This window comes from Anabrus simplex, chromosome 2, assembly GCF_040414725.1.
Source record: "Anabrus simplex isolate iqAnaSimp1 chromosome 2, ASM4041472v1, whole genome shotgun sequence".
In the NCBI taxonomy this organism is placed as follows: Eukaryota; Metazoa; Arthropoda; class Insecta; order Orthoptera; family Tettigoniidae; genus Anabrus; species Anabrus simplex.
Window position 1 is genome coordinate 282,108,382 of NC_090266.1, and position 27,214 is coordinate 282,135,595.

At 39.5% G+C, this 27,214-nt stretch overlaps 1 protein-coding gene across 1 annotated transcript in view; it reads right to left on the bottom strand.

Moving 5' to 3' along the window:
* Nucleotides 1–27,214, bottom strand: part of LOC136863513 (ubiquitin carboxyl-terminal hydrolase 15) — a 463,080-nt gene that overhangs the window by 184,204 nt on the left and 251,662 nt on the right. Inside the window, exon 9 of the mRNA XM_068225978.1 lies at nt 11,191–11,364. Coding sequence (XP_068082079.1) covers nt 11,191–11,364 — 174 coding nt within the window. The remainder of the gene's footprint in view (nt 1–11,190; nt 11,365–27,214) is intronic.

The following is a 27,214-nucleotide window of genomic DNA, read 5'->3' on the forward strand; positions in this document are numbered from 1 at the left end:
CACATCCGCCATGACTTAACAACTGAAATGAGACTGACAACAATGTTAGCAGTAGGGATACCAATACCAATACCAATAAAACAACTACTGAATTCCCCAATTATACAAACTCAATTGTCCATGCCATAATATAACAAAATAATAATATGAAACGTATGAAACTAGGGGTACAGGGACTTCTCGGACACCCTGTAGGTACAAGGCATACCACACCAATGTACAATATTCAATCTAGGGTATGATAGAAAAATCACACCTAGTGCACATCAATACTGCCAATACAATTATCCAAATGCTATAAAATAGTAGCACCAACTCTCAGACAGTATGTCAGCAAACAGTGGAGTTAATAAGAAATTAAAATGAAGGTCCATCTATTCAATACAGTTTAATATGATGTCACATAATTACTTGTATATTGGTACTGGTTTCGACCCAATTATGGGTCATCTTCAGCCATTTATAAACTAAAATTGACAATATATAGTGCAAATGTCCAACTAAATACAATCAAATTGACAGACTTAGAGTGTTATTTTTATTTCATACACCAGCGTAAGAGATAGCTCCAATTTTAATACACTCATGTTCATAAAAAAAAAAAGACCACCTTGAAAGACTAACGTATACACACAGACGCACACGAGATGCTGTCAGTTGGTACAATTAATCTTATTCACATATATATATACAAATTAACACACATGTAACCTTAATCACAGTATCACAACAAACACTTCACTTCGAGACTATCAACAAAAGCCGCCATTATTAAAAACAACTGCCAACACAGCGCATAGAGGTTACAACCTTGGAACACAAATAAAACAGTTGACTGCGTACAAGCATGTCACTTCAATATGGAGAGTGTGTTTTAATGTATGTCACAAAGTCACAAGTTAACCAATAACTTCCAAACAATAACTGACTTTTCCACAACTCACTTGTCGCCGTCAAGATCGCCTCCTTATATATGTGCCTGGCCAGCCGTCTAGAAAGTTACCTTACAAAAAATATCTTCTTGAAACTTCTAGAGTGTCCAATACATAGATTACAATGTATAAAATATTCTCAATTGTTCTAGTGTCTATACCATTCTGGAAGTCACAGTGTGTTTCACAATTACGGATTACAATTTATATATGCAGGTAAGAATAAATTATAATATTAATTTACAGGTATTTACATTAACTGATATGAAAGTCTATATACAGTGCCTCATTCGTGATATAACCTCAAAAACAGCGCGATCATATCGTTCGCCTATATAACTTAACTACGTAAATAATACTAATACTAAATGGATGTAAACACTTCATAGCTATGCATACAATAATAATAATATTGTAAAATAATAATAATATTCGAGCTCGATATCTACATTAGTTGGGTGAGAGAATAATGTTTTCAAGTTATACCTTTTATCGCACTTGCTTGCGTCAATATTCCCCCTATAACTTGAAACAATTTCCACACTTTGTCACACTCGTCGACGCTGCCTTGGACGTAGGTTGTATCTTCTTTCTTCCTCGATGTCGCTGGATGTGCTCTCCTCCTCCTCTTGACCTGCATGTGCCGTGTCAGGGTTCGGGGTTGCCTTGCTGCCAGCCTCTTCTTCGATGATAGTTGATGTGTTCTCCTCCTGATGACCAGATGGTGCTGTGTCATTAGTAGCCTCTCATCCAGGCTTACTCTGTATGCGCAGTGGTTTGGTGACTCGCCGCAACTCTGATGCATGGACCTTGACAGGAGGGTTGGTCTTCAGTAAGTAGACCCCATGGCCCAGTTTATCCACCTCGATGGGACCATCCCACTTAGGTGCGAGACCTGCATGAAACCCTCCAATCTCATTACTGACTAGGTAGTTATATAGCAGTACTTGTTGGCCTGGTAGGAAGATCTGCATCTCTTTGACATCTTGAGCCTTGGCCTGGGTAAGGGATCTCTTCTCAGCCAAAGCTTGCTTCTCCTTGATGTTCTGCTGCTGCTGCTGCTGCTGCTGCAACTCTGCCAGGGAAACGGCTGCATCATCTTGGCCCGAAGTGGATGGTGAATGAATCTCCCAATCCCCAGTGCCGTACAGCTGTCGACCAAGAAACAGCTCTGCTGGGGAATAGCCGGTGACACGGTTGATGCGTCGTCACAGGGCAAAGAGTGACTGGGGTATCTGATGGTCCCACAGTCAATGTTCTTTGTCTAACAGGTGGACTCGTAGCATCTTTTTCAGTTCCTGGTTCCGTCGTTCTGTCGGATTTGCCCTTGGGTTGTATATAGGAGTGGTCCAGTGCTCCACACCCCATTCCGTCATCATTTGCTGCCACTTCCTCGATGTGAACTGACTCCCGTTGTCTGACAGAATGCACCGTGGGTAACCGTAGCGGCTGAACACCTCGTCTTGTAGCAGGCTGGTGATGCGTCCCATCGTGGCTTTAGGTATTGGAAAGGCCTCAATGCATCTTGTGAAGAGGTCAGTGATTACAAGAACTCCTGTTTAACCCCATGGTGTTCTAGGGTAATGACCCATCAAGTCCAGGGCTATGACCTCCCACGGGCGTTGTGGCCGTTTTCCTCGTTGGCTGGAATCTGCCTTCCGGTTGTTCGCTTTGGTGCAGGCACAGATGTAGCACCCCTTCACGTAGTCAAGGATGTCTTTCCGAATGTTGACCCAAAAGAATCTTCGTTAGATGGACTGATATGTCTCTTCGCCTCCTGGGTGTCCGGCTTCCGTGCTGTCGTGGAACTTCTCGAGGATGAGGCTGGCAGCGAGGCAACTCCGACCCCCAACACGGCACGTGCTGGTCAAGAGGAGGAGGAGAGCACATCCAGCAACATTGAGGAAAAAAGATGATACAACCTACGTCCAAGGCAGAGTCGATGAGTATGACAAAGTGTGGAAATTGTTTCAAGCTATATGCGGAATACTGATGCAAGTGCGATAACAGGTATAACTTGAAAACAATATTCTCTCACCCATGGGTAACTAATGTAGATATCAAGCTCAAATATTATTTTTATTATTAATATTTTACAATTATTATTACTGTATGTATAGCTAAGAGATGTTTACATCCATTTAGTATTAGTATTATTTACGTAGTTAAGTTATATGTAAGGACAATATGATCATGGAGTTTTTGAGGTTATGTCATGAATGAGGCACTGTATATAGACATTCGTATCAGCTAATGTAAATATACAGTGCCTCAATCATGACATAACCTCAAAAACAGCGCAATCATATTGTCCGTACATATAACTTAACTACGTAAATAATACTAATACTAAATGGATGTAAACACTTCATAACTATACATACAATAATAATAATAATAATAATAATAATAATAATAATAATAATAATAATAATAATAATAATAATAATAATAATAATAATAATAATAATAATCATACAATAATAATAATAATAATAATAATAATAATAATAATAATAATAATAATAATAATAATAATAATAATAATAATAATAATAATAATAATAATAATAATATTTGAGCTCAATATCTACATTATTTACCCATGGGTGAGAGAATATTATTTTCAAGTTATACCTGTTATCTCACTTACATCCAGACTAGAGATAGAAGGTTCATATTCACAGGACATATGCATTAGTATGTTCTAAAGAAATGATTAGCATTAGAACCATGTCGGCCCTCAAGTTTAAGATCCACATCGATATCTTGGTGCACCACCACCGACTGGTAAAATGCGTAAAATGTGCCTGCGGCTCTCGTTGTCGCTATAAACCAAAGGTAATGGAACAGTGTGACTTGAGCAGATGTGCAGGATGCCTCGCAGACATATACGAGAAGCGTATCGTTAAATGAGAGAGTTTAAAAGAGGGCGCATTATTGGCAAGAGAGAACGTGATGAATCCATACGGGAAATTGTTGCTCGTGTCGTACGAAGTGTGTCGGCAGTGTAATGGGTGTGTACAGAATGATTCACAGAAGGCCGTAGAACACGACGAGATGGGTCTGGTCCCACCATCCAGACCCCCCCCCCCCCACCGAAAAGATCGACACCTCATCCGAATGGTGTTGCAGGATAGATCTGCGTCCTCCTCGGTTCTGGCGCAACAGTGGAACAGTGTAACATCGTACACCATCAGAAGTGACAGTCCATCACAATTCATTACGGTCTCGGTTACCAGCGTGTCGTCCACTTCCCTGCCTACCTTTGACTAATGTGCATAAACATGCTAATAATAATGTTATTTGCTTTATGTCCCACTAACTACAATTTTAAGGTCTTCGGAGATGCCGAGGTGGCGGAATTTAGTCCCGCAGGAGTTCTTTTACGTGCCAGTAAATCTACCGACACGGGGCTGTTGTATTTGAGCACCTTCAAATACCACTGGACTGACCCAAGATCGAACCTGCCAAGTTGGGGTTAGAAGGCCAGAGCCTTAACCGTCTGAGCCACTCAGCCCGGCATAAACATGCTAGACTGCACAATGGTGTATGGAACGATGTAACTGGGGACAGGAATGGCAGCAGATAGTGTTTTCGGATGAATCCAGGTTCTGTTTGAAAATGATGGCCGCATTTTTGTTCGCCGCAGACAGGGGGAGAGGGATCACATTGACTGCATTTGCACAAGACATATAGCGCTATCTCAAGGCTTTATGGTGTGGGGTGCTACTGGGTACAACCGCAAATCACAGATGGTGCATGTCCAGGGCACTGTGTTCAGTTTGAACTACGTGAATGACATCTTGCGACCCGTGGCCATACCCTTTCTGAACGACACCCCAGGTGCCATCTTTCAGCAGGACAATGCGTGGCCACATGTTGCTGCACGAACACATGCCTTCTTGTTGTCACAGGATGACAGACTGTTGCCCTGACCCACCCAATCACCGGACCTGTCGCCAATCGAAAATGTGTGGGATGTGGTGAAACGAAGGGTGCGGCACTGTGACGCAATGCAAACCACCAAAGATGAACTGAGGAACAAAGGGAATGCAGCATGGATGGCTATACCTCAGGACGCCAACCGCGCATTATACATGGAACAAGTTATCAGTGCCTACTAGGCAACAGGACACAGGCTGAACCTAGGTGACTGAAACGCTAATCGTTTCTGCAGAACATACTAATGAACATGTGCTGTGAATATGAATTTCCTATCTCTAGTCTTTCAAGGTGTTCTTTTTTTTTTATGAACATGAATGTATTTTAACTGTATTGTACATGTACATGTGTTACTTATTAGGACTGATCATTTTAGATTAATAAAAATGACAATGACACACACAACAAATTCGACTAGTGGACTTTAAATTCACTAGTAATGTTATCACTGACCAAGAGATATTCTTTTTGCCTAATATACAAAATAATTGATAATAAAGTACAAATATTTTTAAGTGTCAATTTGATTGTATTTAGTTGGACATTTACACTATATGTTATCACTATTTATTTTATTTTTTTTTTTTTTTACAAGTTGCTTTATGTCGCACTGACGACGATTGGGACAGGAAAGGACTAGGCATGGGAAGGAAGCCGCCGTGGCCTTAATTAAGGTAGAGCCCAAGAATTTGCCTGGTATGAAAACGGGAAATCATGGAAAACCATCTTCAGGGCTGCCGACAGTAGGGTTCGAACCCACTATCTCCATAATACTGGCCACATTTAAGTGATTGCAGCTATCGAGCTTGGTCAATTTTAGTTTATAAATGGCTGAAGTTGGCCCATAATGGGGTCAAAACCAGTACCAATGTCTAAGTAATTATATGACATATAAAATTGTATTCACTTTGGGAGTGACGACCCCATCGTACTAACATTCATTACATCCCTGACCCGGTCAATGACTGGAAAACAGGTTGTAGGTTTTTTTATTTATTAAATTGTATTGATTAAGTGGACCTTAATTTTAATTTCTTATTAATGTGAATGTTGGTTCGTCCTAGATAATTGTGTTCTCTGACAACTGTTTTTACAAAAGCACCAGTGTAACTGTACCAGATGTAGGTAGGTAAGCACATAGCATGCAGCAAAGATGCATTTCAAAATGTTTTCAGAATCTAAAAAAGTTTGAGAGAAGCTGGATTATTGGATTAAGTGAAGTAGGCTTGTCATTTCTGTAAATTGGCCACAACTTGGACCGTTCCGACTATACTATGGGGTAATCACATAAATGGTACAGATCTCTGCACATGGTTATGAGGTTGTTTAGGGGTTGTAGTAAGGATGTAAAGGAGAGGGCATACAAGTCTCTGGTAAGACCCCAACTAGAGTATGTTTCCAGTGTATGAGAATTGGAAAAAATCCAAAGAAAATCTGCTTGATTTGTTCTGGGTGATTTCCGACAAAAGTGTAGTGTTACAAAAATGTTGCAAAGTTTGGGCTGGGAAGACTTGGGAGAAAGGAGACGAGCTGCTCGACTAAGCAGTATGTAAGAAATAACAAAGGTATTTTTTACTGCTCCACCTATTCAATACAACCCACTGTTCTGTGGTTACATTTATAAACAGCTATATAGATTAATGGGACATGTTTCACCCTTTCTAGAGGGCATATTCAGCCTTTAGTCAAACTTAAAATGCTAAACTTAAATATTAAATAAAAATGTGAAACAAGAAAGTAGACCATTAACATTGTAAAGCTAAAACTAGAATAAAAATTCATTTTAAATATCAAACATAGTGTTTATTCCTTTAGTTAACCTAGGTAATTTCTTCTTTAACACTGATCTTACATCATTCTGTACTTCATAAGTTAAAACATGTGATGATAAAATAGATTAAAAATGATAAAAATCAATGTCAGTCTAAAACTCGATCTTTATCTTTCTATGACGTGTGGTACTCGTATATTTTCAAGCATGTAATTCCAATATAGTCACTAAAGATCTTGCCCATGGTTAAAATTTGTGTCCAAACTAAATAAATATGAGCATATGTACAAAATGTAATTTTGTGTGAGTCGTGAAATCCATATTTGGTGCGTCGTAAATAATAATGCGTGACAATGCAGCGTTTGTCATTAGAGATATATAAAATAAGACATTCGCTGGAATTGCTGCTAAAAATATCTAAAAGGTGAAATGTAGATGACAACGTAGTTACATTGGACGTAAGGCCCTTTGTAGAGAATATCTGATAGCTGAATGGAAAGTTGTTTCTTTGTCACACCTTGTGAAAGGAACGTGATTTGCAACAAAAATTAGAGACCTCACAACAAGAGGTAGGTCTTGGAAAACTGTGCGAAAATGGGAAATGGCCTTGAATACAAGGTAAATCATATCTTCGGGAAGAAAGTCGTTTAGCCTCAGAAAAGTTCAATTTTGCTCTCCGGTTTTCAATGATATTGCTGAATAACCCATTAGGACTGTTTGTGCTCGTATTTTGCATTCCATTCAGAAGTTAGAAGTATATTCTGTGTTGAGTGATACAGTAAAGGGTAGAGAATACTTGTCGTGTGATAGACTACCTACAGATTAAAAACATAATCGTGTGAAGCTGACTAGCGTGGTGCATAATTGTTTTGCGGTACCTCAGTTACGCATACTGAAAACTCGTGAAATCGCTTACTGATAAAGACAAAATTAAAATCCAGGAAATGGACAGGCTTCAGCACTTTTCAACAGTGGCATGTATGTTTAAACTAGCACTTGCGAGTTTCGACTTGAGTCGATCAAAGTATTGTTGCATTAAAAAAGATGGTCTGTCATTCTCTCGCACATGGCCGAGTTTAACCTCAAAATAATTAATGGTCGAAAAGTGTGAGCAGAAAACAATGTTTAATAACCCACTTGTCTGAAATATAAGTCTCCAGCTGACATTTGGTTTAGAGAGAGTGTGATCTGCAATAATGTTCTGATACTTTTATATGCCCCAATGCAAATGTTTTTATATTTGTTGCCTGGTGTTTTACATGCCTTTTAATACACTGTTGTTATTTAATAATCCCCAGTGGAAAAGGTTTTCGTTTGTGTACCCTTGTCATTTTCAAGTTTTTATTACTCTTATCTCATCTCATCTTTAGAAATGGTAGATAAGTTTGAATGTGGACACAAGAGCTCGCTAGTGTACATAGCGAGAAAACTATACCAGGTGATTGTTCACATTAAATATAATTGCTGGAATGCATGAATATCGATAACGGAAAAAACAATGCATGCTTAATTGCTGATAGTAACAGATGCATGAGTAACCGAAGGATTATACACAGTTTAATATAGGAATTTTGAAGGGACAGAAAAAAACAGCCATTACAACAGATTTCTCTCTATATGCTGTACTTGCTGAAGTGGACTTCTGCTGTACTTCTAGTACTGTAATCTTATAGCACTATCCTTTCCATTTCAAAGCGTGATACCTCAGTGATGATATGGCCAGCCTCTCATTAGGGCAGCCACAGCAAGATTTTTAAAATGAAAATTCACATCCATGTAGATTAGATTCAACATAAAATTGAAAGTCCAATGGCTATGATAACAACATCAACAGTCACATAAATCTTCAAGCTTGTTTGCTTCTCTTTCCATTTCATTGTGCTCAACTTCCTGACAAGTGTGTCTATATTTGTGAATTTTGCACGGCTCATTTCCATTTATTTCTACAAAATTTCCTTTAAGCTAGACCCTTCCAATTCTTATTCACGTGCAGTATTTTACTGTATGAATTTCCTGGCCAGCAATAATTAATGCAAAATCACTTGGGTAACTGTACAATGACATCATTTCCTAGATATTCACAAGGAAAAGGGTAAAGGAAAGTATCAGAATTTTACATTACAGTAGAGTCTCAATAATCCAACGTAATTGGGGGAGGGGGTGATACCACAGATTTAGAATAACTTAGTCTACATGGAGAAGCACAGCAAAAATCGTGAAACATGGAAAAATAGAAAATAAAATCGGCAACAATTGAAGCTAAGGTCCTGTATTGTCATTTCTTACGGTGCTATGGCATAGATTAAGATTTTTTTTAAAAGTTCATCACTGAATTTTGTTTCCAAATGTTGGATCATTCCTATGCAGCAATGTCATGCCATCACTTGAAGAGCAGACTGTTGGTGGAAGTTGCCTACAAAGTGAGACTCTTACTATGAGACACCTTTGGCACCATCTCTTGTGTTGATTCACTCAACATTTCAACGATTGATGCATCTGTAAGTTCATACTGTCCATCACTCTTCATCCATTCTGTAACTTCAATTTCACTAGCATCTTTACATCCGGGTATCTGTGAGATTTGATCTGAAAAGTTTGGTACGTCATTATCATATCTGTCAATGAGAGTTACTGTCAACAGACACAGCACTTCCTAAAATCTTCTTCTATGGTATTGTAAGTACCTTTGGCTTCACTTTGTCCCATGATTCTGTTAATACACTACGCCTCACATAGTTATCTATTAGAGGAAGTTCATATTGTTTTCCTCATGTTCTGTTGCTTCCAGGAGTGAATGTAGCAGGCAGTGTCGATATATGTTTTAGACATTCCAAAATGCCCTGATCCATAGGTTGTATCAAACTTGTTTCGTTAGGGAGCAAAAATAAAGCATGAAATCCACCACATACTAGTTCTTGTTCATCTGGATATGACCCTGCATTGTCCAGCAATAAAACTGCTTTAATAGCCAGGCCCTTCTTTCATAAAAACGTTTTAGTTTCAGTCACATATTCTACAAAGAACCATTTTTTAAATATATGTCTATCGTTCCATGAGTTCTTTTGGTTTTTGTAAGTGTGTGACAGTCAAATGTCTTTAAGAGCTCTCAGCTTAGCGGACTTTCCTATGACAACTAACTTTACAATTGCCAGATGCATTTGATGTAGCGAGAACTGTCACTCTTCTTTTACTTTTCTTGTGACCATCGGCAGGAGTTTCTTTATGCTATTTGCTTTACGTCACACTGACACAGATAGGTCTTATGGCAAGCATGGGATAGGAAATGGCTAGGACTGGGAAGGAAGCAGCCATGGCCTTAATTAAGGTGCCTGGTGTGAAAATGGGAAACCACGGAAAACCATCTTCAGGGCTGCCGACAGTGGGGTTCGAACCCACTATCTCCCGGATGCAAGCTCACAGCTGCGCGCCCCTAACCGCACGGCCAACTCGCCCGGTCGTTTCTTTATGTGAAGCAACTGTCTTAAAAAGCAACATTTTAAAATTGAGCCCTGTTTCATCGCAATGATGAACACAGATTTTCACTTTTTATAAGGTGTTCAAGCTTTTTAAAGAACTTGCTTGTATCTTTGAAAGCAGAAAGATTTTTTCCACAAATTTCAATTCTTGAACACCATATCCATCTTTCCATCTCTGCAACCAGCCTACACTCACACTAAAATCGTACTCTCCTTCCTTAAATTAATTTCTAAAGAGCAATGTTTTATGTTCCTGATACTGAACTTATCTTCTGCATCTGTTGACTAAACTACAAAAACAATGCATCACTTGTTTTTTCATATTCAGACTTCTTCATGCGTTTTTTATCAGGAGCGTTTTCTGGGCACTTACCAGAATACTTTTCCAGGTTATGTCTGTTGTGTCACCAATCACCAACAATCACTTTTCCAACTGCGAATTAGCTACTAGCATTTAATTGCCTCCCCATTATCGAGTCTTTTTATAGCTTCTAATTTCACTTTTAACAGTAGAAACTTCCTTTTGCTCTTACTGTTCACTATGAAACAATGTTCGACAGCACTGCTCACAACCACTATGTACACTGTTCTATGCAGAAAGTCTGCCACACGAACACTGAGTGGGAACAGGCGCATATACTGGTGGGGAAGAGAGAACAAGCGAAAACAAACATGCACGTGATCTCCGTAGAGGCAAGGCACAGTACGACGACAACACGGGAATAAGTAGGGAATGAAATGCTGTAGAAAAAATATTTTAAATTTGGGAAAAGAAAAATTCAAGTAACGCTCGGATTTAACAAAGCCTCGGATTTCTGAGACTTGAATAAGAAAGACTCTACTGTATATCTCTTTTAAATCTGAGGTATGATCCAAATGTGCCATTAAAAACAAAATATAAGGAGATTTACAAGTGGCATTTTCCCCATAAAATGTTTCTGACTCAACAGAAGCATGTCAGCATTAGACAGGGCAGTAAATCTAAGTGTTCCAGGGATACCTGCATGGTAAATATAACACATTTTATTTAAACCAAAAGTAACTTTATAAAAATAAAAATGATTACCTTGAAATTCTTAGGAGCAGTACAAGTATGCTGACCTGACCACAGGGTTTTTATTAAGCTGCCATATGCAGAAGCAATTTCTCCTCTTCGGCCAAGTGGATTCGTCTTGTTTAGCTCTTTAACATAATGGCCCTCTATAAAATACTTTGTCACAGGTGGACAGTTACTCATACACTGTTGATAAAAATATATAAACATACAATTAAGAAACAAGAATAATAATATTGCACAGAAACAAAATCAACTTAAAGACAGAGCACTATACCATACAGTTAAACATATGATCTGCAGATATTCCCAAATACCATGTAGAGGTACAAAAGGAAGTAATTAGGTCATTAAAAATAATGCTTTACATTGCACTGAGACAGATAGGTCTTACGACGATGATGGAACGAGGAAGTGCTAGGAGTGGGAAAGAATCCACCGTGGCCTTCATAATGTACAGCCCCCCGCATTTGCCTCGTGTGAAAATGGGAAACCACGGAAAACCATCTTCAGGGCTGCCGACAGTGGGACTCGAACCCACTATCTCCCGATTGCTGGATACTGGCCGCACTTAACCGACTGCAGCTATTGAGCTCGGTTTTATATATTCTAAAATCTGTTGAGTCAATATTCAACTTTTACAGCAGGTGAGATTCGACAGTTAATTCTGTAGTCTGACAGATGCATCGGACAGAACAACATCTGGGAAATGATTACTGTTCTTCAGCAACTTCTTAGAGACTATTTCTCTACTGTAGAACAAAAGTTTCTTATCAAAGGACATGGCTTCCTTCCCGGCAATAGGGATTTTGCTTTGGTGGAGAGAAACAATAGGTCAGGGCCAGTCTATACACTGACTGACTGCATTCCTATCACTGAAAATGTAAGACTAATATAATGTATGTGCCATGCAAACTAATGATTTCATGGATTTACACGTAACTGAAAACTCTTTATTCAAAGGAAAGGTTCATTTAAAATAATAGAGAATGTTTGGCTGCAGATGAAAACAGACAACCCCACTACTCTACATGCTAGCAAAAGCCACCATATTTGCAACCTTGGATAAGTTACCGACCAGGTGGCTCCTGCCTCCAGTGAGGCTTGCTGACTTACTCCAATATGTACAACAAACTGTTACCCATTCAACAGTCACAGAAGAACGATTTGACGGACGTGTCCAGATACATTCCTTCTGAGTGCAAGAAGTTCTATGAAAATATGACTGTGCTCTAACAGTGTACAGATTTGTCTGTTTAACTGTCACTTAGAGACAATGAAAAGTTCCCATGTTTATTTCATAAAATATCCTAATGTTTGCAGCACAATTTTTAAAACATTGATGCACTTACTGATCAGCTTAAAACTTGTGATGTAAAATGCCATTCCTGGGCCTGATATTATTTTGATAAGCAAATTAGTTAATAAAATCTTAAATATGTATGAGAAAACATATATAATTTTATTCTTATGATCTACATAAGAATCTTTGTGAAAACAGATGTTTAACATATTATACCCGTAACACGGTTCTAAGTTAAAGTCCCCAATGTGTGAAGTTATGTTACCCGCCAAGCATGCTTCTCCTACAAGCATGTCAGTTGAGAGCAGCGGGGAAGTGTGATGTCACAAACTGGGGAACTTGGTCAAAGCTACATTACGTCAGCCGATGGATTGTTCGATTCCTTTCTATCATTAATTTCTTCTGAGTGAATTAAGATATGAAGAAATGAACTACATCACCGTATAGCCTAACTTTTTATAATGATGACTCCCAAGTTTCAAAGAGATCTGTTGAAAATTACGGACGATATTAGTGGTTACAATTTCTTGGGGATACCAAATACAAAGGCAGGCATCTCGCTAGTCAAGGCAGTTTACTTTGTACCATAGCCGAGATCGAACGGCCGGCTGTTGAGTATTCTGCTGTCATAATGTGAGTCGTCAGTTCGACCCTCTGCGAAGTTTAAGTCCGCGTACTACGATGCATTATAAGACTTAGAATATTTTCAGTGTCGTGCGTGTGATGATAGAAACTGCTCCGAAGTTGAAATGTGAACAGTTGAGGAATTCTACCATTTACGAGAACAGTGTGACTGAAACTTACATTTTCTCACCAATACGATGTTATGCTAATATAATTTGATGTTCGTATTTGAACGACAGTGATTAACTTTACATAGTTATTTAACATTGAATACTGAAAGTGTTGAAATGTGATTGTTAGTGAAACGTCACTTGGACTATGTGCAAGTAGGGCAGCATCCTGCTTCATGAATTAACCGAGCTCAGAACACTTTAAGCAAGCCTCGGACCTATGGGAGTAATGGAGCCCCACTCCCATTTGACAGGCGAGGGACTCCTTGGAAACAACTTGGCGAACAAAATGGAATTCGATGGGGAGCTATCAATATTAATAGGGCTTATGGAAGAAAGAAGGTAGAACTGGCTGAGTCAGCAAAGAGGATGCATCTGGATGTGCTAGGAGTAAGTGATATTCGGGTAAGGGGAGATAATGAGGAAGAGATAGAAGATTATAAAGTGCACTTGACGGGTGTTAGAAAGGGAAGGGCAGAGTCTGGGGTAGGGCTCTTTATCAGGAATACCATTGCATGCAACATAGTTTCTGTTAGGCACGTGAAATGAGCGAATGATGTGAGTAGATTTGCCAGTGGGAGGAATTAGGACAAGAATTGTGTCCGTGTATTCACCATGTGAGGGTGCAGATGAGGATGAAGTTGACAAGTTTTATGAAGCATTGAGTGACATCGTGGTCAGGGTGAACAGCAAGGATAGAATAGTGCTAATGGGCGATTTCAATGCGAGAGTTGGGAATAGAACTGAAGGATACGAAAGGGTGATTGGTAAATGTGGGGAAGATATGGAAGCTAATGGGAATGGGAAGCGTTTGCTGGACTTCTGTGTTAGTATGGGTTTAGCTGTTACAAATACATTCTTCAAGCATAAGGCTATTCACTGCTACACATGGGAGGCTAGGGGCACCAGATCCATAATAGACTATATCTTAACGTACTTTGAATTCAGGAAATCTGTTAGGAATGTATGAGTTTTTTGCGGATTTTTTGATGATACAGACCACTATCTGATCTGTAGTGAACTAAGTATCTCTAGGCCTAGGGTAGAGAAAGTGAAATCTGTCTGCAAACGAATAAGAGTAGAAAATCTCCAGGACGAGGAAATTAGACAGAAGTACATGGATATGATTAGTGAGAAGTTTCGAACAGTAGACAGTAAGCAGGTTCAGGATATAGAAAGTGAATGGGTGGCATACAGGGATGCTGTAGTAGAAACAGCAAGGGAATGCCTAGGAACAACTGTCTGTAAAGATGGGAAAAGGCGATCATCTTGGTGGAATGATGAAGTGAGAGCAGCCTGTAAACGTAAAAAGAAGGCTTATCAGAAACGGCTCCAAACAAGGGCCGAGGCAGACAGGGATTTGTACGTAGATGAAAGAAACAGAGCGAAACAAATAGTTGTTGAATCCAAAAAGAAGTCATGGGAAGATTTTGGTAATAACCTGGAAAGGCTAGGTCAAGCAGCAGGGAAACCTTTCTGGACAGTAATAAAGAATCTTAGGAAGGGAGGGAAAAAAGAAATGAACAGTGTTTTGAGTAATTCAGGTGATCTCATAATAGATCCCAGGGAATCACTGGAGAGGTGGAGGGAATATTTTGAAAATCTTCTCAATGTAAAAGGAAATCATCCTGGTGGTGTTGCAAACAGCCAAGCTCATGAGGAGGAGGAAAATGATGTTGGTGAAATTATGCTTGAGGAAGTGGAAAGGATAGTAAATAAACTCCATTGTCATAAGGCAGCGGGAATAGATGAAATCCTGAAGATGGTTTTCCGTGGTTTCCCATTTTCACACCAGGCAAATGCTGGGGCTGTACCTTAATGAAGGCCACGGCCGCTTCCTTCCAATTCCTAGGCCTTTCCTATCCCACCGTCGCCATAAGACCTATCTGTGTCGGTGCGATGTAAAGCCCCTAGCAAAAAATAGATGAAATTAGACCTGAAATGGTTAAGTATGGTGGGAAGGCAGGGATGAAATGGCTTCATAGAGTAGTCAAATAAGCGTGGAGTGTTGGTAAGGTACCTTCAGATTGGACAAAAGCAGTAATTGCACCTATCTATAAGCAAGGGAACAGGAAGAATTGCGACAACTATCGAGATATCTCATTGATTAGTATGCCAGGCAAAGTATTCACTGGCATCTTGGAAGGGAGGGTGCGATCAGTCGTTGAGAGGAAGTTGGATGAAAACCAGTGTGGTTTCAGACCACAGAGAGGCTGTCAGGATCAGATTTTCAGTATGCCCCAGGTAATTGAAAAATGCTACGAGAGGAATAGGAAGTTGTGTTTATGTTTCGTAGATCTAGAGAAAGCATATGACAGGGTACCGAGGGAAAAGATGTTCGCCATACTGGGGGACTATGGAATTAAAGGTAGATTATTAAAATCAATCAAAGGCGTTTATGTTGACAATTGGGCTTCAGTGAGAATTGATGGTAGAATGAGTTCTTGGTTCAGCGTACTTACAGGAGTTAGACAAGGCTGTAATCTTTCACCTTTGCTGTTCGTAGTTTACATGGATCATCTGCTGAAAGGTATAAAATGGCAGGGAGGGATTCAGTTAGGTGGAAATGTAGTAAGCAGTTTGGCCTATGCTGACGACTTGGTCTTAATGGCAGACTGTGCCGAAAGCCTGCAATCTAATATCATGGAACTTGAAAATAGGTGCAATGAGTATGGTATGAAAATTAGCCTCTCGAAGACTAAACTGATGTCAGTAGGTAAGAAATTCAACAGAATTGAATGTCAGATTGGTGATACAAAGCTAGAACAGGTCGATAATTTCAAGTATTTAGGTTGTGTGTTCTCCCAGGATGGTAATATAGTAAGTGAGATTGAATCAAGGTGTAGTAAAGCTAATGCAGTGAGCTTGCAGTTGCGATCAGCAGTATTCTGTAAGAAGGAAGTCAGCTCCCAGACGAAACTATCTTTACATCGGTCTGTTTTCAGACCAACTTTGCTTTACGGGAGCGAAAGCTGGGTGGACTCAGGATATCTTATTCATAAGTTAGAAGTAACAGACATGAAAGTAGCAAGAATGATTGTTGGTACGAACAGGTGGGAACAATGACAGGAGGGTACTCGGAATGAGGAGATAAAGGCTAATTTAGTAATGAACTCGATGGATGAAGCTGTATGCATAAACTGACTTCGGTGGTGGGGTCATGTGAGGCGAATGGAGGAGGATAGGTTACCTAGGAGAATAATGGACTCTGTTATGGAGGGTAAGAGAAGTAGAGGGTGACCAAGACGACGATGGTTAGACTCGGTTTCTAACGATTTAAAGATAAGAGGTATAGAACTAAATGAAGCCACAACACTAGTTGCAAATCGAGGATTGTGGCGACGTTTAGTAAATTCTCAGAGGCTTGCAGAGTGAATGCTGAAAGGCATAACAGTCTATAATGATAATGTATGTATCAAAATCAAAAATCTCTTTATTTGCAAATGAGGTGTCTACCTCGGTGGCAAATGGTACACTAAAATACATTATTGTCAAGCACTAAATTTTAAATTAACAAAGAGACGAAGAAAATTTTCCTAAAATACAATATTATACAATTTACGCTAATAATCATCCTTAATAAATTTATATTGTTTACAAAATTCTACTTATATAATATCTTACAAACATAGACAACTCATATACAGTATGTGAAATTACTTCTAATAATAATATACAACTGGTATAAGATTAAAATTAACACTGAATTTATTTACATATTTATATTTTACCCATTTTTCGAACCTAAGTAGCATAACGACCTGCTGCGTCTTAACCAGAGCCTCTTTTTCCACCACTTTTCAGAGTTCCTGAAGGGCCTTTACAGCTACCGTAGCGGTCCCAGGGCCCTCGAAGTCCCCACTGTACTTCACCCCTACAGGCAGTCCCCTACTTGGGCTGTCCAAACTCCATAGACAAGGGGATGGAATTAATTTAATCACACACATTTTTTATTTACAATATCCTGCACTGGTCGAATGCCCTCTTAACATTTCATTTATTTTCTCTGTTGTTGTTTATTCTCTTCTTGAATATCTGTACAGATTTTGGAAAAGGATCAAACACTACCCCTGGTAAACTGTTCCACTCCTTCACGCCCTTCCCAATGAATGAAAATTTACCCCAATCGCTTCTGCTAAAATTCCTTCTAATTTTGTACTTGTGGTCAGTTCTACAAATATAATTATTTTCCAACTGAAGCCTCTCACGGATATCTCTCCATGCTTCTTCTCCTGTATAGGCTCTATATAATCCTATAAGTCTAGTTTTCTCCCTTCTCTTACTTAAAATTTCCCACCCAAGTTCCTTTAACATTTCTGATACACTACTCTTTCTCCTGAAATCCCCTGTTACAAACCTTGCTGCTTTCCTCTGCACACCATCTAGTTCTTTTATTAGGTATTCTTGGTGAGGATCCCAAACACTGTTGCATATTCCAATAATGGACGAACCATACTTAAGTAACTTTTTTCTTTTAATTCTTTGTTGCATCCTTTAAGTAGCCTCATTATGACATGTAACGATCTGTATGCTTTCCCCACAATGTCATCAACATGACCCTTCCAGTGCAAATTACTTTCAAATCTCACACCTAAGTATTTGCACTTGCCATCTTTAGGGATAACTACCTCATCCAAAGTACACTGACTGACAGAGCAAATGCAACACCAAGAAGGAGTGGTTCGAAAGGGATGAAAGTTGGGGAAAAAACAGAGACGGCACGGACGAATAATTGATGTTTATTTCAAACCGATATGCAGGTTACACAATGCGCACGGCATCGACTCAGTAGGATGTACGACCACCGCGAGCGGCGATGCACGCAGAAACACGTCGAGGTACAGAGTCAATAAGAGTGCGGATGGTGTCCTGAGGGATGGTTCTCCATTCTCTGTCAACCATTTGCCACAGTTGGTCGTCCGTACGAGGCTGGGGCAGAGTTTGCAAACGGTGTCCAATGAGATCCCACACGTGTTCGACTGGTGAGAGATCCGGAGAGTACGCTGGCCACGGAAGCATCTGTACACCTCGTAGAGCCTGTTGGGAGATGCGAGCAGTGTGTGGGCGGGCATTATCCTGCTGAAACAGAGCATTGGGCAGCCCCTGAAGGTACGGGAGTGCCACCGGCCGCAGCACATGCTGCACGTAGCGGTGGGCATTTAACCTGCCTTGAATACACACTAGAGGTGACGTGGAATCATACGCAATAGCGCCCCAAACCATGATGCCGTGTTGTCTAGCGGTAGGGCGCTCCACAGTTACTGACGGATTTGACCTTTCTCCACGCCGACGCCACACTCGTCTGCGGTGTCTATCACTGACAGAACAGAAGCGTGACTCATCGGAGAACACGACGTTCCGCCATTCCCTCATCCAAGTCGCTCTAGCCCGGCACCATGCCAGTCGTGCATGTCTATGCTGAGGAGTCAATGGTAGTCTTCTGAGCGGATGCCGGGAGTGCAGGCCTCCTTCAACCAATCGACGGGAAATTGTTCTGGTCGATATTGGAACAGCCAGGGTGTCTTGCACATGCTGAAGAATGGCGGTTGACGTGGCGTGTGGGGCTGCCACCGCTTGGCGGCGGATGCGCCGATCCTCGCGTGCTGACGTCACTCGGGCTGCGCCTGGACCCCTCGCACGTGCCACATGTCCCTGCGCCAACCATCTTCGCCACAGGCGCTGCACCGTGGACACATCCCTATGGGTATCGGCTGCGATTTGACGAAGCGACCAACCTGCCCTTCTCAGCCCGATCACCATACCCCTCGTAAAGTCGTCTGTCTGCTGGAAATGCCTCCGTTGACGGCGGCCTGGCATTCTTAGCTATACACGTGTCCTGTGGCACACGACAACACGTTCTACAATGACTGTCGGCTGAGAAATCTCGGTACGAAGTGGGCCATTCGCCAACGCCGTGTCCCATTTATCGTTCGCTACGTGCGCAGCACAGCGGCGCATTTCACATCATGAGCATACCTCAGTGACGTCAGTCTACCCTGCAATTGGCATAAAGTTCTGACCACTCCTTCTTGGTGTTGCATTTGCTCTGTCAGTCAGTGTATATTCAAATTCAGTTTTAAAGCTCCTGTTTGTAAATGTTGTAACAGTTGATTTGCCTCCATTAATCTTCATATTATTTTCTTCAACCTATTCTTGGATACTCTCAAGGTCCCTTTGTAATTCTGAGCAATCCTCAATGTTATTTATTTCCCTATAAACAATTATGTCATCTGCATACAATCTTATTTTCGATGTTATATTGTTCCCTAAATCATTTGCGTATATTAAGAAAAGTAACGGACCAATTATACTACCCTGTGCAATTCCCTTCCAAACTTTCTCTTCCTGTGATATATGTGATGTATGTATGTATGTATGTTTTTTTTTTTGCTAGGGGCTTTACGTCGCACCGACACAGATAGGTCTTATGGCGACGATGGGATAGGAAAGGCCTAGGAGTTGTAAGGAAGCGGCCGTGGCCTTAATTAAGGTACAGCCCCAGCATTTGCCTGGTGTGAAAATGGGAAACCACGGAAAACCATCTTCAGGGCTGCCGATAGTGGGATTCGAACCTACTATCTCCCGGATGCAAGCTCACAGCAGCGCGCCTCTACGCGCACGGCCAACTCGCCCGGTGTGTATGTATGTTGACAAATGATAAACTGTGCTAGTAGTGAAACATAATCCAATATTTTCAGACTGTTCAGGTTATTGAATTTATGATAGTGAAGCATCACAATGCATAATTATTCTACCAAAGATATTGGAACATTTTTCAAACTGTACATCTATGTTACGAACGACTGATACAATTAATCATATTTAACAGTGTCGTCGAACTTAGATTTTATTTTACAAGTGACCAAATTCTTAAGTGAGCATAAACTCAGTACTGTATTTAAACGATTTGGTGCATTTAACATTCCTTAATTATCCCGATAAGACTTGTGTCGAACCCAGGACGGTTCCAGGAAGGACAGTGTTTTCTTTTGCCATTTTCAATAGTGAACGGGACTAAATTCATGGAACTTACTCTTTTTCCTTTGATGCTGTGTGAAGTGTTAAAACAGGATACCTTGTTTTCTACGTCATTATTTGGAAAATGTTCTCACACTTAACTTTAATAAGGTGACATTTGAGGCGTATAGTTTCAAACAGGACCAAGTCCATCTTTTTCACGTTCTCATGTTTTGACTTCCATGGATTCCTCTTTACAAGATGAATACAACAGGAACGAAAGTGGGTTTCAAATCCGGCCAGATCACATTTAAAATTGCAACAAAGAATGAGGTTTCATATCAAAGTCGGCCAAGTCCTTGTTAACCCGCACGGGCCAATAATCCTGCGCTATCCAGTCACGTGTTTTCTTCCGGTAATATGGCGGCCTGACGTTTGTTCGAGTCACATGTGGTGGTTTTGTTTGCATGTATTTTAATAAATATGTTATAAATAATAAATATATTCATAAGTAATTGGTTGTTTTTAATAGTATTCATATTTGCTGTGCAATAAAATGGAGGAAATTAATACACGCCATACCAGAAACAACGTGATCTTTCCACCTTGAAGCGCACGAGGGAAAAATAGCTGAGATGAGGACAATCAACAATGTGTTGTTAGTGGTGATTTAATCAAGGCTCGGTGATATGTTTCGAATGCGCGATGGTACTGAATAGGTATAATATGAAGAATATACATTGAAGTAGCTACATGAATCCATATATTTGCAAAATATACACTATTTAAATGTTAATTAGCCTCTACATTGGTCACAATGTTGGGTAATTTTACCCAAACATAATGTTTAAAATAATAATGTTTAAAGATATTTCACTAAATCGTATATCATTTTTAATCATATTTGTTCTAAATAAAGTCAAGATGAACACAGTTGGAAATTAGGCCTAATCTAGATTTCTTTTTTCTTAAGGTATTAGGCCAAATTTTCTAATCTAAGTTTCAAAGATGGCCAAGTCCTCTTACGTAAGTTTAAAAATCAGCCAAGTCCCACAGTTAGCTTCAAACATGGCCAAGTCCAAATTTTAAATACATTTTTCAATTCATGTACTAATTTAGACTGTAAAAATTGTATGGTAATGAATCAGAAGCCTCTGCTAAGCAACATAAAGATTAAAGTGTCTGAGTATATATGAATTAATACCCTAAACAAGCTTTTTGCTTCTCCTGAATAAAACAGCTCAACGGACTTGGCCATGTTTGAAACTATACGCCTCATTTGTTTTACATGATTGATACATCACAAGTTTAATTTTGAGTTCAATTTAATCCATCAGTAATGACTGTGTTCTTCCAATTAATCAGTGAAATCCCACTGTGAAGACAATTGATTGCCGCTTGTGACTCGTTAAAGATCGCTACTAACAATAATCTCATTTGTGCAGATCAGGAAGAGATTCAAGATGGCATCAGCGAAGGATGTAAGTGAAGATAGCTCCCGGTTCTCTTGCGAAATAATCGGGAATAAGTGTGGTGTAAACAAGAAGCGAGTGAAGAATGGTATCCAATGTGAAAAGTGTTTAATTTGGTACCATTTTGAGTGTATATGTAGTGCTGGTTTTGCTAAAAATGAAGATACTTGGACCTGTGTTAGCTGTGGCGAGAGCAATTTGAATAGCGGTAACAAACCTAGGCCTACAACGGACAACGAATCGCTGGCGTCTCATTCCTTAGAGGATGGAGGTAATGATAATGTACTTGTAATTCTCTCTTTATTGCAACAGGATTTACAAGCATTAAAAGAGGAGAATGAGATTTTAAAGAAGAAGGTACGTTTACTGGAATGGTAAGTACCGGTACCAGTAAACACTCAGAACACAGGTGGCTCTGTGAATTCTAGCGCGTGGTGTCAAGTTGCTTCAGATTCTAGGAGGAAAAGTGTACACTTAAATAAGGACAATTTTGTAATTGACACCAAAAATAGAATTTCAGCTCTGAGGGAAGTAAGTGATATGCAAGGTATCCGTACGGGAAGCAGTCAAACATATAGCACAAAATCCGTTACGAGAAGCGACAAAGTTAGGCCTAAAATCCCACACAGTGCACCGGAGAAAGTGTCGAACATTCTTATATAATATGATGATAGCCAGACGAGGGGAATTGCAGAGAAAATGAACAATAAAGATATTGCAGCATCGGTTGTCGTCTATCCTGGGGCCCCAATGAAGAAGGTATTGGAGAACACGGAGCAGGCGGCAAGAAATCTCGGAAGTCGTGATGCAGTAGTGATCATCGGCGGGACGAACGACGTAGCTCACAACGACGCTAAGAACGTCATTTCTGAACTTAAATGTGCACTAGGTAAGCTGACTCGCACTAACATCTTTGTAGTGAACGTGCCCCACAGGCATGATTTGATTAGAGACTCGTGTGTGAACATTGAAGTGGACAAAGTTAACACAGATATGGTTAAAATTTGTAAACATTTTCGTAATACACAGGAAATTGATAGCAGCAGTTTCGAGAGACACTGTTACACAAAGCATGGCCTTCATCTAAACAATTCAGGTAAATGAAAGATAGCAAATATTATTCTAGATTTTAGTAATCTTAAGATATGTACTGTAAAAAAAGGCAACTCCCTTGAGTTATAATACTGACCAGGAAAACTAGTAGAAAGAGCCAGCTGTACTTCAAGCTGGCTCAGTCAACTAGAAAATGAAACTCAGGAAAGTAAGGAATTTCAAGTTACCCAATTGCAACAGTCAAGTTTTAGGGAGGAAGGGGGTCTGAGATTGCTCATGGTAAACTGTCAGAGTGTAGTAAATAAACAATTAAAATTAGGTACATTGATGGAATCTTATGAGACTGATGTGGTGATAGGAGTGGAATCGTGGTTGAGAGAAGGGGTGGGTATTAGAGAAGTATTTCCAGAAGGGTACACAGTCTATCGTAGAGACCGAGAAGATAAAAAGGGAGGGGGGGGGTGTTTATTCTGGTGAAGGAAACTTATTGTTCACATGAATGGTTTACCGATGAAAGGAATGAAATATTAGGGATAAAATTAATTTGTGATAATATGAAGGAGGTGGGAATTATAGGAACATATAGGCCTGGAAGAGAGGAAAGAGACATGGAAATATTTGAGAAAATAATAGATTATACTCATAAAAACAATAATAATGACGTGGTAATAATTGGGGGAGATCTAAACTTGCCGGAAGTTGAATGGAATGGAGCTGCAAATGAAGCCCATGAACAGAAACTGGCAAATAAGTTAATTTGGGAGGGAGGATTTACACAAGTAGTAAAAGAACCAACTCGTCTCAATAACTTACTAGATGTATTCTTGGTTAAACCATGGGAAATTGTTGATAAAACTGAGGTAATTGAAGGAATAGGTGACCATAAGGCTGTAATAATAGATATAGGACTCGTACAAAAAAGGCTTAATAAGAGGGTTACACAAGACAAGAAATTGTACAGAAAAACTAAAGTTGATGAATTCGGGACTTACCTTAAATCACAATTCAGTTGTTGGATAAGTAAAGGGAGTAATGTGGACACACTTTGGGCTAAATTTAAAGGAATCATTTGGGAAGGAGAGAAGAGATTCGTACCTGTGAAGAAGCGTAAAATGACCTCAGACCCTGTTTATTATACAAGGGAAATAAGAAAATTAAAAAGAAAATGTAGAATAGTAAACAAGAAAATCAAAGAGGGTAGGGAGAGTAGAGACTGCATAGCCATAGATCTTTCCAAAGCCTTTGATATAGTGGAACATGCAATATTATTAAAGAAATTGAAGGGAATAGGATTGGACATAAGGGTTACACGTTGGGTAAAAACATTTCTAAATTCAAGGGTTCAAAAAGTCAAAGTAGGAAATAACGTATCGAAGGAAGAGAAAGTTTGGAAGGGAATTGCACAGGGTAGTATAATCGGTCCGTTACTTTTCTTAATAATTGTAAATGATTTAGGGAATAATATAACATCAAAAATAAGATTGTATGCAGATGACATAATTGTTTATAGGGAAATAAATAACATTGAGGATTGTTCAGAATTACAAAGGGACCTTGAGAGTATCCAACAATGGGTTGAAGAGAATAATATGAAGATTAATGGAGGCAAATCAACTGTTACAACATTTACAAACAGGAGTTTTAAAACTGAATTTGAATATACTTTGGATGGGGTAGTTATCCCAAAAGATGGCAAGGGCAAATACTTAGGTGTGAAATTTGAAAGTAATTTGGACTAGAAGGGTCATGTGGATGACATTGTTGGGAAAGCATACAGATCGTTACATGTCATAATGAGGCTACTTAAAGGATGCAACAAAGAATTAAAAGAGAAAAGTTACCTAAGTATGGTTTGTCCATTATTGGAATATGCAAACAGTGTTTGGGATCCTCACCAAGAATACCTAATAAAAGAAATAGATAGTGTGCAGAGGAAAGCAGCAAGATTTGTAACAGGGGACTTCAGGAGAAAGAGTAGTGTATCAGAAATGTTAAAGGAACTAGGGTGGGAAACTTTAAGTAAGAGAAGGGAGATAACTAGACTTATAGGATTATATAGGGCCTATACAGGAGAAGTAGCATGGGGAGATATCCATGAGAGGCTTCAGTTGGAAAATAATTATATCAGCAGGACTGACCACAAATGTAAAATTAGAAGGAATTTTAGCAGAAGCGATTGGGGTAAATTTTCATTCATTGGGAAGGGTGTGAAGGAGTGGAACAGTTTACCAGGGGTAGTTTTTGATCCTTTTCCAAAATCTGTACAGATATTCAAGAAGAGAATAAACAGCAACAGAGAAAATAAAATGAAATGTTAGAGGGCATTCGGCCAGTGCAGGTTAATATAAATAAAAAATGTGTGTGAATAAATTAATTTCATCCCCTGGTCTAAGGAGTTGGACAGCCAAAGTAGGGGACTGCCTGTAGGGGTGAAGTACAGTGGGGACTTCGAGGGCCCTCGGACCGCTACGGTAGCTGTGAAGGCCCTTCAGGAACTCTGAAAAGTGGTGGCAAAAGGCGCTCTGGTTAAGACGCAGCAGGTCGTTATGCTACTTAGGTTCCAGAATGGGTAAAGAAAAAAAAAAAAAAGTAAATAAATGCAATGTAAATTTTAATCCTATACCAGTTATACAGTATCATTTGAAGTAATTCCACATACTGTATATCAGTTGACTATATTTGTAAGTAGTACAGGAGATATTATAAGTAGAATTTTGTAAACAATGTACATTTATTAAGGATGAGCTGTGTGTTTAATAGAAAAAATTGTTAGCGTAAATTGTATAATATTGTATTATAGGAAAATTTTCTTCTCTTGTTAATTTAATATTTAGTGCTTGACAATAATGTATTTTAGTGTACCATTTGCCACCGAGGTAGACATCTCATTTGCAAATAAAGAGATTTTGATTTGATTTGAATTACTTTGAATCCATTTCGTATCCCAGTGCCGTATTACAACCAAGACCACGAGTGCTCCTAGATCATCCAGACCTCCTAGATATTCGAGACTGGCTCGGAAGATGGTGGCACCATGAACAAACATTGCGATCCAGCAATGTACCAGGACCAGTTCAATCCCAGGAGAAGTACTCATTGTAACTGCTGTGCTGAGATTATGTTAAAGTCTGATTTTATTTTATGAATAAACTTTGAACAAAAATTAGCATTCCATTATATTTATTTTACTTCCCCCTCCTCTGTAACAAGTCAGATAAAGACCGGACACCCCTGTGCCGAGTATCGTGTTCAGCTAGTCATCGAAATAAACTTCTACATTTACAATATGAAAGTAAATCATCTAGAAACAATGTTGTAACCCACACGAGAAGCGATTGTTACAACCTTGTTGATTCCCTGTAGAATGCATTTTATTTAATAGTACTGTGTATAGAGGGAAAAAAATTCCTTTTGATAAGACAACCTACCATGCCTGAAGTAAGATGCATTCTGCTGATCAATGAATTTATTTTTAAAAATTCATGCAATTAAGACTGAAGATCGTTTTTTCCCCCCTGAAACTACTCATTTTGTACGTTACAACATTGTATGTGAGAGCTATTTAATTGATAAAAATCAATCAATTTAGTGTTTGTTTGTCAAGTGACTATTAATGTAACATAATTTGTAAATTTTGAATAGGCTTCATCTTTGCTAATATATATTAATTCAGAAAATTAGTATTTGTCATCACTTAATCCCCATTCATGTACCTTCTATTGTGGATTTCCTAAACTCCGCTGTTCCTCTTAACTCTTCTAATATCTTGTATAGCTTCGGCCTATGTACGTCCACGGCAACACGGCAAACCTCTGGCTACCTTAACATGCCACAGGAAGTTCCAAGTGTATTACTCCTCCAAGCTGATCACAATTTTTGTCCTCCGTTGCACTGTATTATACTTAATCCACACCCCCATAATAAAGATATGAGATGGAGGGGTGGGGGGAGAAAGGGAGGAATTCTCAGGCTTGATACTAGAAGATGGGGAATACTGGAGAATTCACAACTTAAAGCTCTACTCCCTGATAGAGAGGCTCTCTGACTGTGCCAGGAAAAGGAAGGTAGCTTTCCATGGTCATTTGGCAAGATTGTCTCCAAGCAGACCGACCAACAACCTGTTTGCTATTTGTTTTACGTCGCACCGACACAGATAGGTCTTTTGGCGACGACAACAACCTGTTCACCTTCTGGCAAAACAAGAAAGAATGTATGTACAACATGGCTGACTGAGACCAAGAAGGATATATAAGAACTGGGGCTGACAGACTTAGAAAAGAGACAGGCTGAGTGAGAGAGATCCTGGAGAAAGTCTGTGGTTTACAGGAAAAACCACTGAAGAAGAAGGTACTGCCTGGTCAGAGGAACGAAAAGAGCTACACTGGGAAAGGATGCAACAGTAATGTTCAGAGATCAAAGCCCAACAGTTGAATGAAGAAGCATGGTCTAAAGTAGGC